This window comes from Lissotriton helveticus, chromosome 3_2 (assembly GCF_964261635.1).
Source record: "Lissotriton helveticus chromosome 3_2, aLisHel1.1, whole genome shotgun sequence".
NCBI lineage: Eukaryota > Metazoa > Chordata > Amphibia > Caudata > Salamandridae > Lissotriton > Lissotriton helveticus.
The window spans coordinates 359997891-360016405 of record NC_136062.1 but is presented as its reverse complement, the minus strand read 5'-3'; the positions used below and the strand labels follow the sequence as shown (position 1 = coordinate 360016405).

At 44.5% G+C, this 18515-nt stretch overlaps 1 protein-coding gene across 2 annotated transcripts in view; it reads left to right on the top strand.

The window, feature by feature from the left end:
• The window catches only part of LOC144826004 (7-dehydrocholesterol reductase-like), an 84175-nt gene extending 82741 nt beyond the window's left edge, over positions 1 to 1434 (top strand). For both annotated transcript variants that reach the window (XM_078684240.1, XM_078684241.1), the window contains exon 8: positions 871 to 1434. In XM_078684240.1, coding sequence (XP_078540366.1) covers positions 871 to 1335 — 465 coding nt within the window. In that variant the 3' untranslated portion in view covers positions 1336 to 1434. The remainder of the gene's footprint in view (positions 1 to 870) is intronic.
• The last annotated feature ends 17081 nt before the right edge of the window (positions 1435 to 18515 follow it).

The following is an 18515-nucleotide window of genomic DNA, read 5'->3' as shown; positions in this document are numbered from 1 at the left end:
CTTTGAATTCCAAATTCAGTATTTTCAGCTATTATGGTGTACTTTTCCAAAATGTTTCTTGTTTTTCTATGTCCTATTACTCTTTTTTTCCCCTTTCATTTAAGAGTGCAAGACTCCAAGTAGTCTTGGCATTTTTTAATAGGTTTATTTCTGAGCATTACATTTATTTGGCTTACAACGTTTGTGTAGATTACAGGCCATATATTTGGACCATGATTTATATATGCCTAATTCCCTTTAAAATTCAAATGGCATCGCAGCCCCTCACTGCTGGTTTGATACCAGGGCTGTATTGCCCGCATTGGGGAGCACTGTAATGTTGTAGCCACTTCGGGAAGGTTTTCAGCGGGGTAGAATAAATGTAAGTAATAAATATTCATACCCTCACATAACCTTGCAAAGGTAACGTACAAAGACCATTTACCCCATTTTTGTGAAACTGATCTAATCTAGTATCCGGTCCTCTATACAACTTAACATACCTTTCCTATTCATTGTGTTAGCTGTCTGAATAAGGGAAATTGACCGATTCACTGGCCTATAAAAGACACGTTTTCTGTATATGTTGTTTTTTCTTGTCCTAAACAGTTAAGAACAATGGTGGGACTACAGCATGATGCTTATTGCAAATATAGCAGAGAGCCTGTCGTCGTTTTGTGAAGCCTGCAAGCCTGCAAGCGTCAGAGGAAGGTTTTAGTGTAGTACTGCAGGCTAAACTTTTATTATGTAGAACATAACATCTGAAGGTATATTGTTTATTGTAGATGTTTACTAATCTTAGTAGATGCAATACAGAGGACCTGAACATATGTTTGTATGCACCTACTATACAGTGCCATTTCTCATGCTATTATTTCTGTTTTCCTTCAGGGCTTATATCTGGTTTACAACCCTGTCCAGCTCTCCACTGCCGGCGCTGTTACTATCTTACTTCTAGGCCTGGTGGGTTATTATATCTTCAGGATGACCAATCACCAAAAAGACCTGTTTCGCCGTACTGATGGAAACTGCAAAATCTGGGGTAAAAAACCTGAGTACATTGAGTGCTCCTATACATCTGTGGACGGAGCGAGGCACTACAGTAAACTGATGATCTCAGGATTCTGGGGGGTGGCAAGACATTTCAACTACACTGGAGACTTGATGGGCTCTCTGGCCTACTGCCTGACCTGTGGCTTCGATCATATACTGCCCTATTTCTATATTATCTATATGACCATTCTGCTTGTCCATCGCTGCATCAGGGACGAACATCGCTGTACCAGCAAGTATGGCAAGGATTGGAAGCGGTACACTGACGCCGTGCCTTATCGACTACTGCCAGGAATATTTTAATTTCAAATTAGGTTTCATATTTTATTTTAAATATAATGTACCGACATGCCATTTGCATTAAAATGCTTGTTTTTGTATTAAACATTGTTTTAAAAACAACCACGTAGCCCAACAATCTATTTTCGAAGATTGCTAAATGAAAACTGTAGGCCCTACTTAAGCTGAGTTGGACTCATTTGACTGGCCTATAAAAGACACATTTTCTGTATATGTTGTTTTTTCTTATCCTAAACAGTTAAGAACAATTTATTTATTTATTTCGTACTTGATCCCGAAGGATATCAGAGCGCTTTACAATTTGAGGCAAAGGTAATAAATCAAAACATGAGTCTAATATGGGGAATCTAATAAGCATTGAATCAAATAGTACACACATAACAGCTCGAGTATGGCAATAAGGAAATCGCCAATATCTGAATGTCAGAGGGTTTCACAACATGCTGATTTCATGACTTACTGGAATGCACAAGTATTACAATAAGTAAGGTAGTAGAATAAACTAAGAACAGATCACAGGGCCAGTCCCTCATATCCCTAGTAAAGTAGATGTGACATACAGTACCCCATAAACAATAGTGTGGCGTGAAGGATAGTAAGCTGGGAGGGCAGCCAGTGACTGGTAAATGGTGTGCCCTTCTGTTAAATCTTCACCTATGTTATCTCATTCATTTGTTTATTACACCAACACAGTCTCGTTGAAAAGTTAGAGACTGTGTCGCCACCAAACATGCGCTTTTACAGTGTGAATCTTTTCTGGATTCACATGCTGCGCATTATTCAGCCATCTAGTAGTTGGATCCAGAATATTCTCTCCTTTCTCTCTCCCTCGCTTTTTTTTTATTAGTGTAGGGGTGTCCTCGATGTCAACCACCATTAGGTGCCATGTCTGTCCGGCAATGTGACATCAGCTGTACGCCCTGGTAGTCCCTCCGTGTGGTTGCCATCTTCATATACTTTTTCCCCTCTGTTGCGTCTGGAAAAGATCCATTAAGCATGCAAGACAATTTTGTTTTTTCTGCAGGACGTCAATGGAAAACACTAGCAGACACCTGCTGAATGGTTGAAGGGAATTAAAAAAGCAGTGAAAAAAAAAAGATTTAGGGATTTTTGTCAAAGATTCCTCCCACCGAAGAGCGAGAGAGAGATAAGAAGTATACGTCTGTTTAATATGCTGTCTTAAGGGCAGCCATGTGGTGTGCCTCTTCGTTTGCCGTCGGATCCCTGCGCAGAGGGCTACAACGCGTGCTAAATTCCAACCCAAACTTTGAAGTGCCACCGAGATAATGTTGGTCGGGGACACCGCAGCCGTCGGCTATGCTCTGACGGTGAGGCCAGTGGGAAAACTATTATGCTTGATGGCTTCTTGCGTCCCATGTTACAGATGAGACAACTCCAGGTGTGACTGAAACTACAGTGATCACAGGTAAGGAAGAGGTGGGTTGACCAGGGAAATACAGTGCGAAGCATAGGGTAGAACACGGTAGAGAGACCTTTTTAACACCCAACTCTAACCATTACAACAGATACTTCCCACAAAGGATGGGAGGAGGGGGGCAGATCACATGGGAAAACTGAACATCAAAGGCTTATGGATCCTGAGAGATGCAATACCACTCATATATATCTTAGAACTGAAGACATTTTGTTTTAGCCATGAAGACATTCCAAACACAGATCGAGGGGAGAACAATTATGATCTAAACAGACAGACAAACAAGCCACGTTTTACCGCAACAAACTGGGAACAATGTCACACCCACTGTCTCTACAGGCACAGGAGATATAGAATTGGGTCATACAGAGAATGGTGAGCCTATTGGCCTTCCACCTGCGAGATTTAAAAAACACGCAGGCAGACAAGCTAAGCAGGCAGGCTGGCACCTCTCGCAAGTGTGAGCTAAAGCACCAGATCATTGAAAAATAATTCAAACTATGGGGCAAGCAAATAACTGCAACTCTTTGCATCCCCCGAGAACGTGAAATGAAGAAGCTTTGCATTCAGGTATCCACATCTCCTGTCTTATGGGGAATGCCCTGTCGATAGAGTGTTCAGGGAACTTTGCAAACACTTTCCACCAATCGAAATGATGCCGTTTGTATCTGAAAGATGCAACAAGCTCTGGTGATACTATTGCTTAATAGCCCCCAATGGGACAGACCGACATGGTCTTCAGACCTAGTGGAAATGGCACAGGTCATGGTGAGACTACCAGCATATCAGGACCTGCTCACAACACAAAGGGGCCAGGTGTACCACTCAGAACAGAGCACCCTCAGCCCAGCAGAATGGCTCCTGATGCATTGGACATCTGAGTGTGCCACAGAGGGCATTAGACATCCTTAAAAAACAGAAAGGACCCCACAAGAAGATATTACACAGCAAAATGGAACAGGTTCATTCACTGGTGCAATAGAAACAGCCACAAAAACAAATGGGCGCAGGAAACTACCATCGTTAGGTACTGCATATACCGTATTAAAGAGAGACTCTCTTATACCTTACTGAAAAGTAATCCTTCCGCCATAGTGGCATATTCAAGAGATGTCACATGAAGTGTCTTAGTACACCAGTGATCAAACGGTACCTGGAAGAGGCGCAAAGAATAGACCAAGCAAGGGCAGCACCCACGCCTTTGTAGAACTTCAATCTGGGACCCACACAGTTAATGAAGCCATTCTTTGAACCCATGCACAAGGTGGGAATCAAATATGCTTAAGACTCTTTTTCTCATTGCTATTACAGAGTGAGCGAGTCGCTAGCTCTCACTTTGTATGAATCTTATTCACAAATACACAAGGACAGATAAGTGATGAGGACTAATCTGAAATTTTTGCCAAAGGGATCTCACAATTCCATTTTAACCAGGCTATACAGCAAATAGCTTTTTATAAAACATAAGCAGAAAGGGCACTTCACACGAGCAAGATATACTACAAAGCAAAATAGTAAGGTATACCATTTTGCTGTCTCCTTTGCAAAGGTTCACTGGTAACCAAGTGATACATCACCAGATATATAGCCCAAACAATGTAGATATACTACAAGAAAGCAGGAGTAGCACGAAAAGAGTAACCAAAAGCATTCTCAGCAACGAAGAAAGGTGCAACTCTGACCTTCATTGCCAATGTGTCAATTAATTACATTTGTAAGGCAGCCACATGTTTATCTGTACACATATTTAGCAGGCACTACTGTGCGGATATTCAAGCTAACTAAGAAGCACAAGTGGGACAACAAGTACCTAAACGCCTCTTTGCAAAAACAAACTAGTTCGAGGCATATGGGCTGCAGATGGTACATTTATGAATAGATCGCCATCTGGTGTTGGGCTCGGATGATTGCACTTGTTTTTCTTCTGGAGAAGTCTTTGTCATCATCGATGACTCCTCCTCTAGGTGCTAGTGCGCATGGGCATCGGCTCCATCCTTAGATTGTTTTTTTCCGCCATCGGGTTCGGATGAGGATCAAAGCGCTCCGGATCGACTTTGATAAAGAAAGTGATATTCGGCGCGTAACCATTTCCAATTCGACGGTATTGTTATCGAACGCGACTACACCTCCATCTCGGCGCGTTTCGAAGAACGACGACTACGGGAAGACCCGCTCGACGTAGTCCAGCCCGGAGTCCATGGAAAGGACTCCATTCAAAAAATGTCCAGCGTGTGGTGCTAAGTTCCCACACAAGGACCTACACGAGGTGTGCAACCTCTGCTTGTCCCCTGAACACGAATCCAGGGACTGTGAGGCCTGTGCAGCATTTTCTACAAAATCGACGATTAGAAACCGTCGAGCCTGAAGACACGAGGTATTGAGAATGCAGTCACAAGCAATCCCGGAGCTGTTCGAGGACCAGCACCCAGAAGAGGTGGAAGTAGAGGCCGACGAGGCGGGGTCTGAAGTGGACGAGTCCGACGTCGAGGAAATCGACGTCCAACAAACCGTGAGTGACGACGTCCCTTTACCAAAGAACAGACCCCGCACGGTGTCGACCCCGCCCTCGAGCCCGGTCAGACAACCGAAAAAAGTTTCCGACGTCCCGCCTTCGGGCCCGGCAACGAAACCGAAACCGAAACACTCGGTCTCCCATCATGGTGGTTCCGATAAACGACCCACCCCGACATCGACACCGAAGCTCCATATCAAGGAAAGCTCGAAGTCGAAACAGTCCATGTCGACACAGAAACACGCTTCGACGTCGAAAACAACATCGACACCGAAGACACCCTCGACACCGAAGACATCGGATCCGAATAAAATCTCGGTGCCGAAAATACAAATGGACAGTCAGAAGAAAAAACACCTTTCGGACCCTAAAACTTCGGTACCGACACAGGAATATAAAACCAATCCTAAACAAAAGACTCTGTTTATTGATCCACAAACTGGCAAGGTAGTCACAGAACTACCCAAAAAGAGGAAAAATGAACAATCGGACGACAAAACTCCTCCGAAGAAGAGAACAATGGGGACAAATACAACTCCTCCCCCTTCCCCACATCCTAAAGACACACCCTCTTCTCCTATTCCTCACAATAGGCCAGCTATTCCTCCCACTCGACCATCTACACCTACAACAGATGTAGACAGTGACACAGGGGAGGGAGAGCATCCTGGGAATGATGAAGACACAATCCCAGAGGATGCAGACCCATGGGAACAGTACAATGTAGGGTCAGATAACGATAACGACCCTGAATTGTATCCGTCAAAACCTTCACCTCCTGATGATAATACTGGGTTTGCACAACTCATTGATAGAGCAGCAAAATACCACAAGGTAGAACTACATGCAGAACCGCAAATAGAGGATTTCCTATTAGAAACACTACCGGCTGCACAAAAAACATCAGGAACACTACCAATGCTTAAGGGCCTTCTCAATCACACATCAGAGATATTCAAAGACCCGGTGAGGGCTAGGGTACTGAACCCAAGAATTGATAAGAAATATAGGGCAGCTCCAAAAGACCCAATATTCATCAAGGGACAAATTCCTCTAGACTCACTAGTGGTCACAAACGCTCGTAAGAGAGCAAACTCTTTATCTACAGGAGAAGCTCCACCTCCTGACAAAGAGTCTAAGCTAATAGATGCTTCTGGCAAGAGAGTTGCATCTCAAGCGGCAAACAGCTGGCGCATAGCTAATACACAGGCACTACTTGCAAGGTATGACAGAGCGCATTATGATGAGTTAGAGAAACTCATCACACATCTCCCTAAAGAACATCAAAAGAGGGCAGATCAACTCATACAGGAAGGGAAGTTAATTACTAACACTTCAATCAAGTGCGCCCTAGACGTGGCAGACACTGCAGCAAGATCCATAAACACAAGCATCATGTTAAGGAGACATGCATGGCTCAGGGTTTCAGGGTTCAAACAAGAGGTGCAAACTTCATTACTGAACCAACCTTTTGATGAGAAAACACTTTTCGGCACAGGGACAGATGAGGCCTTAGAAAAGATGAAAAAGGATACGGAAACGGCTAAATCAATGGGAGCATTGCAACAGCCGACCCAAAGAGGTTCCTTTCGTAGGTCCGCCTATAGAGGAGGATCCAAAAATACAGGTACAAGCCAGCAACAAACCTCTTTTACACCGACATCACCCAGAGGTAATTCTAGAGGTAACAACAGCAAGGGTAGAGGACGCGGAAACAACAACAACCGCAACTCTCCAACCCCAAAGCAGTGACTTCATACAGCTCCCCCCAGACCATATAACACCGGTCGGGGGACGCCTATCACAGTTCCTACCTGTCTGGGAAAACATCACATCAGACAGGGGGGTGTGACAAATTATCCAACATGGTTATTGCCTGGAACTCACATCTACCCCACCAAACATCCCCCCCAAACAGCGTCCAATGAAACAAGATCACTTAACACTGTTAAAACAAGAAGTACTATCTCTGCTACAAAAGCATGCCATAGAGAAGGTTCCAAAGCAACAACAAGGAACAGGAGTATACTCCCTATACTTCCTAATTCCAAAAAAGGATGGGTCTCTAAGGCCAATACTAGACCTAAGACCTCTCAACGCATACATAAATTCGGAACATTTCCACATGGTCACGCTCCAACAAGTACTTCCTTTACTGAAGAAAGGGGACTTTCTTTCTACACTGGATCTAAAAGACGCTTACTTTCATATCCCGATTCACAAGGCCCACAGGAAATATCTAAGGTTTGTGGTAGAAGGACAACATTATCAGTTCAAAGGCCTTCCGTTTGGTGTCACGACGGCGCCAAGGGTGTTCACAAAATGCCTAGCGATGGTTGCAGCCCACCTAAGAAGACAACAAATACATGTCTTCCCAAACTTGGACGACTGGCTAATAAAGGCCAAGTCACAAAAAGAATGTCTTCAGAACACACAGAAGACAATTCACATGCTGCACCAACTAGGGTTCACTGTGAACTACACAAAAGTCACACCTGCAACCAAGCAAGGTTCAACAATATTTAGGGGCTACTATAGACACAGAAAAAGCCAAAGTATACCCCAATCCAGTCAGGATCCAGACAATGCTTACAATCATTCAAAAATTTCAGCCACAACACTCATTAAAAGTAAGAGTGTTCATGCAGCTATTAGGGATGATGTCATCCTGCATACTGCTAATACCATATGCCAAACTACAAATGCTTCCGCTACAAGAATGTTTAGCGACACAGTGGAATCAGGCTCAAGGACAGATTACAGATCTGGTGTTGGTAGACGACCGCACACACCGCTCTCTGAAGTGGTGGAACACAACAAACATTGCCAAGGGGCGGTCGTTCCTAGAACCAATTCCACAGGTGACAATAACAGCGGACGCATCGCTCACGGGATGGGGAGCGCATATGGAGAAATATACAGTACAAGGAAGATGGAGTGTGCAGGAAAGAAGGCTGCACATCAATCATCTAGAACTACTAGCAGTGTTTCTAGCATTGAAAGCCTTTCAAATGCATGTTACCAACAAAGCAGTCCTGATCAGAACAGACAACATGACAGCAATGTATTATATTCAAAAACAGGGGGGGACGCACTCTCTCCAACTATCCAGACTAGCGCAGGAAATTTGGAGATGGGCCATTCCTCAAAACATCTATCTGTTAGCAGAACACCTACCAGGAGTTCAAAACCAGATGGCAGACATCTTAAGCAGACAGTCCGAACAAATACATGAATGGGAACTGCACCAACAAATACTGCAACCATTCTTCCAAAGATGGGGACAACCAGAGATAGACCTCTTTGCCACTCATCAGAACGCAAAATTCCAAAGCTTCGCGTCCAGGTACCCACACCACCTGTCGCAGGGCAATGCGTTATGGATAAATTGGTCCAACAAATTTGCATACGCTTTTCCCCCTCTCCCACTAATCCCATTAGTGGTCAGAAAGCTGCAACAACACTCAATGACCATGATACTAGTGCCACCCACGTGGGCACGACAACCGTGGTTCACCACGCTCTTGCAACTCTCACAAGTGCCACACCAAAAGCTAAGAATTCTACCCATGCAACTTACACAGAACCATGGAGAAATAATGCACCCAGATCCCACACAACTGAACTTAGCGATCTGGCTCCTGAAATCCTAGAATTTGGGTACTTAGATCTACCCCCAAATTGCATGGAGATAATTAAGCAAGCGCGACGTCCCACCACCAGAGCATGCTACCCAGCTAAGTGGAAGAGGTTTGCTATATACTGTACCACTAATAATATCAACCCTCTGGACGTATCCACAAAGGAGATTATTTGCTACTTACTACACTTACAGCAATGTAATCTCGCGTACACATCTATCAGAGTACATCTAGCAGCTATAGCAGCGTACCTACAAAACAGGCAGCACATATCCCTGTTTAGAGTGCCAGCGATAAAAGCCTTCATGGAAGGCCTTAAGAGAGTCATTCCACCAAGATTACCACCTTCCCCAGTCTGGAACCTCAACGTAGTACTCACCAGACTAATGGGACCACCTTTCGAACCTATGCATAGGTGTGAAATACAATTCCTTACATGGAAGGTGGCCTTTCTTATAGCCATTACCTCACTCAAGAGAGTAAGTGAATTACAGGCATTGACAATACAAGAACCATTCCTACAATTACATCAGAATAAAGTGGTTCTTAGAACAAACCCAAAGTTCTTGCCTAAAGTAATTTCAGCATTTCACATCAATCAACCGGTGGTACTACTAGTCTTTTTCCCAAAGCCACAGACGGTAGCAGAAAGGGCCCTACATACACTAGATGTCAAAAGGGCCATTTTGTACTACATAGAAAGGACACAAAGTTTCAGGAAAACTAAACAACTATTTGTAGCATTTTCCCCAACACATAAGGGCAATCCTATCTCTAAAGCAGGCATCGCTAGATGGATTGTAAGATGTATACAAATATGTTACATAAAAGCAGAGAGGACATTAAATGTTCCTCCCAGAGCTCATTCTACACGTAAGCTAGGAGCATCTATGGCATTCTTAGGAAACATTCCTCTAGATGACATATGCAGAGCAGCAACTTGGTCTACACCACATACCTTTACAAAGCACTACTGTATTGATGTGCAGGCTACACAACAAGCCAGAGTGGGCCAGGCTGTATTAAAAACTCTATTTCAAACAGTTGCGACAGACACGGGTGACCACCGCTAGGGAGGTAACTGCTGTATAATCTATTCATAAATGTACCATCTGCAGCCCATATGCCTCGAACGGAATATGCTACTTACCAGTTTGCATCTGTTCTTGGCATAGAGGGCTGCAGAGTGGTACATGCCCTCCCTGCCTCCCCGGAAACCAGTGTCTGTCCCAACATTGTCTTATTTAGATACATTTACATGGGCATATCTTTATGTATTATACTACACTACTCCATCTAACCCTACTATGGCAAAACAATCTAAGGATGGAGCCGATGCCCATGCGCACTAGCACCTAGAGGAGGAGTCATCGATGACGACAAAGACTTCTCCAGAAGAAAAACAAGTGCAATCATCCGAGCCCAACACCAGATGGCGATCTATTCGTAAATGTACCACTCTGCAGCCCTCTATGCCAAGAACAGATGCATACTGGTAAGTAGCATATTCCTTTCAACCCATCCTCCCATAGGGAACGTTGCTGTAAAATCAATGCACAACATGCGAATCCAGAAAATATTCACACTGCAGAGCAAAATGCTTACCTACCTGTAGGTAAAGCTTTGCAGCTTGAAACATTTTCTGGATTCACATGTGGAAATGAGGTCACTTGCAACTTAAATCAGGGTAAGACAATCTAGTATCTGGGAAGCCAAACTACATTAGCAATTCGTCAGCGGAAAAAAGAATTTGAAGATGGCGTCCACATGCAAGGGTTTGTGGGGCATAGGCCTCATATCTTTGGAGGATGTTCAAAGAACCAAATGGTGATCGACATTGATGACGCCTACATGCAAAAATAAAAAGATAGAGGGTAGCCTATTCCAGATTCAACCATAGATGGCAGATTGATGCAGAGCATTGGAATCCCGGAAATTCTTCAAGCTACAAAACTATACCTATAGGTAAATAAACATTTAGTTCCTTACCCCATATATAGGTTGGTGAACTACATTTTTCCACCAAAGTGTCAGGGGTTGTCTGTGACACAGTCAGGGACTTGGGCAATGACTGGGAAATGTGTAGTAAAAGTATGCAGAAAAAAGAGTACAGCGCTGCCCAGGAACATACAGGGAGTCAGAGGGAAAAGGGATCCAAAAGGTACAAGATGGCTAAGACTCAGAAAGGACAGGCACTCATGAGGCGATTAAGCATTCTGAAAAACTACACCCAGGATGAATGGTGCAAGACATATATATGAAACAACATTAACAGTAAAGGGGAGTGTGGGGTAAAGCACTAAGGAGCTCCACACGGTAACACAGAAGCTCAGTACGTTTCTCACCCACACTTGCTGTTACAGATACGGACTGCAAATACCCGCATATAGGATATGCATGCAAAGGCAGGGTCTGTGGAGCTTATACCTGTGGTGATGTTATAAATGTAACTCAAAGACAATACTCACAGTGAACAAGAAACACCAACAAAGGTAGTCAGCTATGCCCACGGATCCTGGCGATCAAACAGGAACAAGCAAGGCAGTAACAGCAAGGGAGTAGAACTAAACACAAGCACAATAGGCAAGGAGCTGGCAAGGAGGAGTGCTTAACAGGAAAGAAAGGAAATCACAGGGCACACTTGGCAATAAACATACAAGGTAATAGAAGCAAGACAGCAGAATAGAAAGACAGCAAACTAGGAACTGGAACCAAGGAAATGGGAAGAAAGGCAGGGACTGGAAGAGATATAAAGAAGGGGAGGCTGGAAGGGTATACTAGAATAGTGCAGGTTAAAATATCAAGAAAACAAAGTAGCATAGAAGGCAGTGCTGGGGCAGGAACAATAATTGTGCTAAGGCTCAGGAGTCAAGGTAGCACTGCAGACAGTGCTGATTCAGGAACAGGGTATTACTAAAGCTTCATGATTCAAGGTAGCACTACAGGCAGTTCTAGTTCAGGAACAGGGAAATTACTAGAGCTCAGTAAACAAGGAGCTGAGAGAGCACTGCAAATCAGGAACAAGAAATAGCTGAACCCCCAGGAAGAGGAACTATATCTCAGGAACTCAGGAAACAAGGTAGTACTGCAGTCAGTGCTAATTCGGGTCCCTGGAATAGCTATAGCTCAGAACTCCAGAAACAAGGTAGCACTGCAGTCAGTGTGAATTTAGGCACAAGGAAGCGCTATAGCTCAGGAATCAAGGAACAAGGATTAACTATAGCTCACGAATCAAGGAATATAAAAAGCTCAGGAAACAACGATCGGTCTCACCGGAAAACAGTTACAATGACCAACCCTGGGCCGAAGGGAGCTTGGGGCTTAAAAGAGCTCACTGTATTCATGCGCATCAGGTGTGAGCAGGCTAGCAGCAGCCAGCCACAGGGGAGCCTAATTCCTCTACCCATCCTTGGCCCGCAGGGGTGGAGACAAAGCAGTGAGCAGGGGATTATAGGTAATGGAGTTTCCAGCGTAAGCAGACTGGCTTCCACAAAACCTGGCATGCATTGGGAATGGATGTCAATTCCTAAATGATGTCCAAATGCTTGGAAGTCAGGATATGCATACAGTGTAGTGTCTGGAAGCATATTAGAATACTGGAAAGCCCCACAATTTGACCCTCTGGTGGTGGGTACGAGAGCACAAGGAGTGTATCATGACACAAAGGGGCCTCATGTTCTCCACTAGTGGAAACCCTTGACTCTTGTTGTTTTTCATTTAAGAAGATATTTGAGTCAAGAGATCGAGTGACTCCTCTCAATGATGCTAAACATCAGCATCGACTCCTTTATTAGATTGTTTTCCTACAGGCAGGTGAAAAAAAGGAGTGAGTGTAAGAAGAGTATAAGAATGAGGATGTCCATACCAAATGCAAATGCTTCACCTAAGTATGAAATGTAACTACAATATACACAGGCATCGTGGAGGAGGAAGGGTGCATTTGAATCTACAGGACTACTTGCCACGAACAGATGCTTACAGGGTAAGCAGCATAACCCGTTCAGTGGCATGGGTGGTTGTAGATACACATGCTCTGTATAGACTGTAAAGCAGTCCCGCTTAAAAAGTGGTGGCCAGCCCGTGGGAATTGCAGTAGTTTGAAAAAGAGTACGTAGCACTGCCTGACCTACTTTGGCTTGTTGGCATGTGAAAACAATAGAGAACAAAACAAGGAGTACCACCCATGTGGAATTGTCAGTTCCTAATGGGGTGCAGGCTGATGCAAAAGGGGAAACTCTCCTTTTGTTAAAAACCCCTCACTCACCACCTAGTGGTGACATGCTTCATCATCGGGGTCCACCCTAATGACCTAGCGTCATCAGGGTGTGCTACAACACCTGATTACAGTGGAGCTGGTTGTGAGTGAGGATGCGTGAAAAGAAAAAAGTATGTGTGTTAAAAATTGTCCTGGTTTAACTTAGGAAAATAAAGTTTTATTTATAAGCAACTGGACAATGTTAAAATCAAAAGTGCGAGATAAAGTGAGGGTAATTATGAGCCCATGTATCTCTATGTGTTGTCAGGTCTACATGTTTCAACCATAAAGGTGTAGGTTCACCAGGTTTTCTTCAGGACCGATGCCCTGAGAGTGGATGGTGTGCGTCCCCTAAAAGGCGAGGTTAACCTCGTTGAAAGAACGTGTTCTGAAACAGAGGTGGGTAGAATGTTTCATGAATAACGTACGACTAGGAAAAATGGCTGAGTAAAAACGGGACCAGGCGCAAAGGTCTGTGCGGCCCAGGGGTCCCGAAGCAATGATTACTTACAGTTCTGTAGAGAGGTCACTGGCCGTATACCTACTGCGGTCCTCCGCCCTGTTACAGTGAGAACGGGCTCCGGGGCCGGGATGTAAGCATTCTGCTACCGCAATGGGCGGGGTTGTCTGCCGATCACGTGGGGCGGCGCTGGAAGCGTCACTGTCGGAATCCCATGGACGGTGGCTGCAGATGCTCATTATCGCCCTGCTATGTAGGGTTCGATTCCCGTTAGGGGAGTCGGCGGGGGGATAGAATAAAATGAAAGTTTATATTTACTGCCAGGTTCAGAATTGTAGAACCCTGGAGCGTAGGACAGAGTCAGATTAAAGCGGGAGATCAAATGTACCATATAATTAAAGTAGTGGTTGGATTGCGCTACTCAAAGGGTCAAAAGTTGTAGAGCCCTGGTGAATAGGCTGATATCATATTTAGAGTTGATGATCTGGCGGGACACTGCTAGGTGTTCCATGCTCAAGGGTTATTGATACGGGCACATAGTGTAAGACAGTGCTTGGGGAGCCTCATTAAAGGGGAAAAGACCCGTTTGTGCCATATAAATGAAGTAAGGTTGGATAGCGCTACTGTAAGGGTCAAAGAATGTAGAGCCCTGGAGAAAAGGCTATTATAATATTTAGGGGTGATGATCTGACGGGACAAAAATAGTGTCAGACAGTGCTAGGGGGTTTGGGACTGGTTCTCTGTAAGATTAAGAGGGTTCGTTTCTCGTATAATTTAAGCACCGAGTGCCACGGAATGTTATCATTCAGCCCTGTTCTGTGGGTCGACAATCTGTAAACCCAACGTTGTTCTTTTTCATAAAGGAGCCGCTGAGTATTTGGTCCAGATGAGACTTGTTCAATGACGGTCCATCTCATGTCGTTGGGTGTGTGGTGAGCCTCGAGAAAATGGTCAGTGAGTTTCGTCGCATTTTTCTTGCACCGTATGGTGCTGCGGTGCTCACAAATATGTTGCTTTACTTTCCGAGTCGTTATGCCGACGTAAGATTTTCCGCAGGCACATTTAATCAGGTACACTACATTGGCACTATTGCAGTTCGTGTGTGCACGTTGTTCCCACACTTTACCTTCCTCTAAGTTCAAGGTCTTTGTGTTCTCTATCAGGTGGCAGACACTGCAGTCTCCGCATTTAAAGTGTCCTGTTACTGGAGGTAAGTTCCATGCTGTGGTGATACTCGGGTTCTGGTTGACAGGGTTCATTTTTGGTCTGGTAGAAACTAGGCTGTTTTTCAGACTAGGTGCCTTTTTGTAAGAAAACAGTGGTTTGTCCCAATTGAATGGACCTGTGTTAACTATTGACCAGTGTTTATTGATACATTTGCTCACTTGGTTAGATATGGTGTTATATGTTGTGACACAGGTAAGTGGTACTTCGTCATTTTCCACAGTTTTTTCTTCAAGGAGCCCCTCTCTAGGTTGGTTCCTAGCCCTCTTTTGGCATTTTTCGATGATCTTGGTAGGGTACCCACGTTGCTTGAGTTTGCTGGTTAGGTCTCGGGCTTGAGCCTTGTAGTCAGATAAGTTACTGCAGTTTCTCCGGAGTCTTAAATATTGCCCATAGGGTAGATTTTCTCTGAGAGGGCGAGGGTGGAAACTCTCATATCTGAGGAGATTGTTTTTGGCAGTTGGTTTGAAGTGGGTTTTAGATGTTAGACCGTTTCCCTCTTTTGAAATTTCTAGGTCCAGGAACACAATGTGTTGTTTGTCATGACAGTGGGTGAATTTCAAATGTGGGTCGCTGGAGTTTACCCATCTGACGAACTCCTTGAGTGTTTCCTCTGGTCCTTGCCAGATGGCTAGGACGTCGTCAATGTAACGTCGCCAGAATTTGATGTGGTCAATGAAGGGGTTGGTCTCAGCTCGGATGAATTTCTCTTCGAAGTCATGGACGTATAGTCCAGCCACGCTTGGGGCAAAAACACTGCCCATGGAGGTCCCACCGATTTGAAGAAACAAAGATCCCTCATATTCAAAATAGTTCCTTTTTAATGCTAGAGTAGCGCATTGAAGAATGAAAGATGCTGGTGTCTGATGCTCCCAATTGTTATTCTCTAGGATTGTTTTAAGTACATTGATGGTGGCAGCCTGTGGTATGCTGGTATACAGACTTTCTATGTCAAGGCTGAGTAAGATGGTTTCCTCGTCAACTTTGATCTCTTTGAGGAGTACCAGTAGGTCTTTCGTGTCCTTCAGATATGTGGGTGTGGATTGTACAATGGTTTTTAAGAAGAAATCACAGTACCTCGAAAGTGGTTCCAAAAGGGACCCAATCCCTGACACAATTGGCCTGCCAGGGGGAGGAATTTTTCCTTTGTGCATTTTGGGCACAATGTAGAAGTATGGAATTTTTCCTTCCGTTTTGCTAAGGTAGTCGGCTTCCTGTTTTGAGATGTTGCCTGTTGCCTCAGCTGTCTCCACTAGTTGGAGGATTTCTGCTTTCAGATCTTCTGTGGGATCTCTGGGTAACGGTTGGTAGTTCCTCACGTCCTCCAGCAGTCTCCTGCACTCAGTGTTGTAATCAGTTTTGTTCATGATGACCAGGCCTCCTCTTTTGTCTGCTGGCTTGATTGTGATGGTGTTATCTGTTTTCAGGTTCAGGATGGCATTTTGTTCTGCTCTGCTATTGTTTTGAAACTGTTTGTTTTCTCTCATCCGTTCAATGTCATTGAATACTGCCTGTTCAAATGTGTTAATCTCGACAGGGATAGTATGAGGAGGGGGTATGAATGTGGACTTTATTCTTAATCCTGTTTCATTCGGTTTCCCTTCTGTATCTTGGCTGGGGTGTTTTTCAAAGAAAGCTTTCAATTTCAATTTTCGGAAGAAGGCGGACAGCTCGCAATGTAGCTTGAACTTATCGAGTCGTGTTGTAGGCACAAAACCCAAACCTTTATTAAGGACTTTGGTTTCGATGTCGGTTAAGGCTCTTGATGATAGATTGGTCACTAGCTCCTCATGTTGCTGGGGCCCGCTTTGTTCGTTCCCGCTCTGCTCCTGGTGTTGTTGCCCACTGGGTCTTCCTCCTCCCAGTGGACATTGTTCCCGGGTTTTTTTCTTCCCCTTCCGCGCCTGCCTCTGTTCGAAAAAGGAGGGCGGAATTGATGTGGTTGGAAAAATTGGGGTTGGAAAGGTGGTTGCCATCCATACATCGGGAATGCTTGGTCTGGTATGAAAGGTGTGGGGAATGGAGGTTGGCCGTATTGTGGCCATTGATATTGTCCTCTGAATCCCCCTTGTTGTCTTTGTTTTTGGTTGCTACTTCCAGAACCTCCGCTGTTGTTTGAGCTGTTGGAGCTGTTGCTAGATGCATCTGAATCGGGGTCTGGACCTGGTGTCGCTTTATAATCTGCTTCTGAGTAGGGGTATGCCTTGACGAAAGAGAAACGTTTTAGGTCTTTTTGGAATTTCTGGACCTTTTGCTGGGTGAGATTCTCCCTGTATTCGTTGATCTCTTTATTAAGATCATCTAGTTTCTTTTTATATCCCGTTATGGTCGTCTTGATTTGGGCTTCCGTGACTTGTATATCTATCTGTATTTTTTCAGACAGACGTAGTGCGGTTTTAAGGATCAGCATGATCCAGTCGTGTGTGCAATGCCATGCTATACGCGCCCAGTCCCTTCTGAACTCATGATCTTCTAGAAAGATGCGTGGAGCATTGGTGACCAGTAATCCCTTTGGTGCCATTTGGTTGGTTACATATTCCTTTAGGATTGTGCCATGGAGTATTGTTCTAATACAATTTCTTTTCATCTCTGTCAGTTTATCCCAGTCCGATGTCTGGGCGATTGTGTTGCTTATATTGGCATCTGCAAAAACTGCAAGGTTGCCCATGATGGAGTCTATTTCTTCCGTCGAGTAAGTGAGGCCTTGGTTGTCTGCCATGTTCAATAAGTGTGTCCTGGGAATGGGTGAGCTGTGAGACAGGCTAGGCTGCTAAGTGTCAGCTCTCACAGCTGTGCGCTGCCAGGACATGAAAAACAGAGGGGAGAGCAAGGTATTTAGTTCACAGAGTGAACGGGGGAATACTCCTATACCCCTGGGTATATCAATAGAGAACAAAACAAGGAGTACCACCCATGTGGAATTGTCAGTTCCTAATGGGGTGCAGGCTGATGCAAAAGGGGAAACTCTCCTTTTGTTAAAAACCCCTCACTCACCACCTAGTGGTGACATGCTTCATCATCGGGGTCCACCCTAATGACCTAGCGTCATCAGGGTGTGCTACAACACCTGATTACAGTGGAGCTGGTTGTGAGTGAGGATGCGTGAAAAGAAAAAAGTATGTGTGTTAAAAATTGTCCTGGTTTAACTTAGGAAAATAAAGTTTTATTTATAAGCAACTGGACAATGTTAAAATCAAAAGTGCGAGATAAAGTGAGGGTAATTATGAGCCCATGTATCTCTATGTGTTGTCAGGTCTACATGTTTCAACCATAAAGGTGTAGGTTCACCAGGTTTTCTTCAGGACCGATGCCCTGAGAGTGGATGGTGTGCGTCCCCTAAAAGGCGCACCCTGTCCTACTCTCTGGGACCACAATACGTGACAAAAAAGTATATGTCTGTGGTGTAGGCTTAAACCCGGCTGGGTAAGCGTAAAAAATCAAAATACCTGTAAAGGAAATTGAGGACTATTGTCAGATAATTGGTCTTTGTACAAGCCTGTAACGTAGTGCAGTATCTCACATTCGTGTCTGCATGCTGATGATCCCATTAGGACAGGTACCTTCCGCTAGTATAAAAGGTACTGCTTCTCAGTGCCGTGATGTGGAGGTGCCTGGGCTGTATTATAAGCGGTATACTGCTTACCGCAACTTGTACA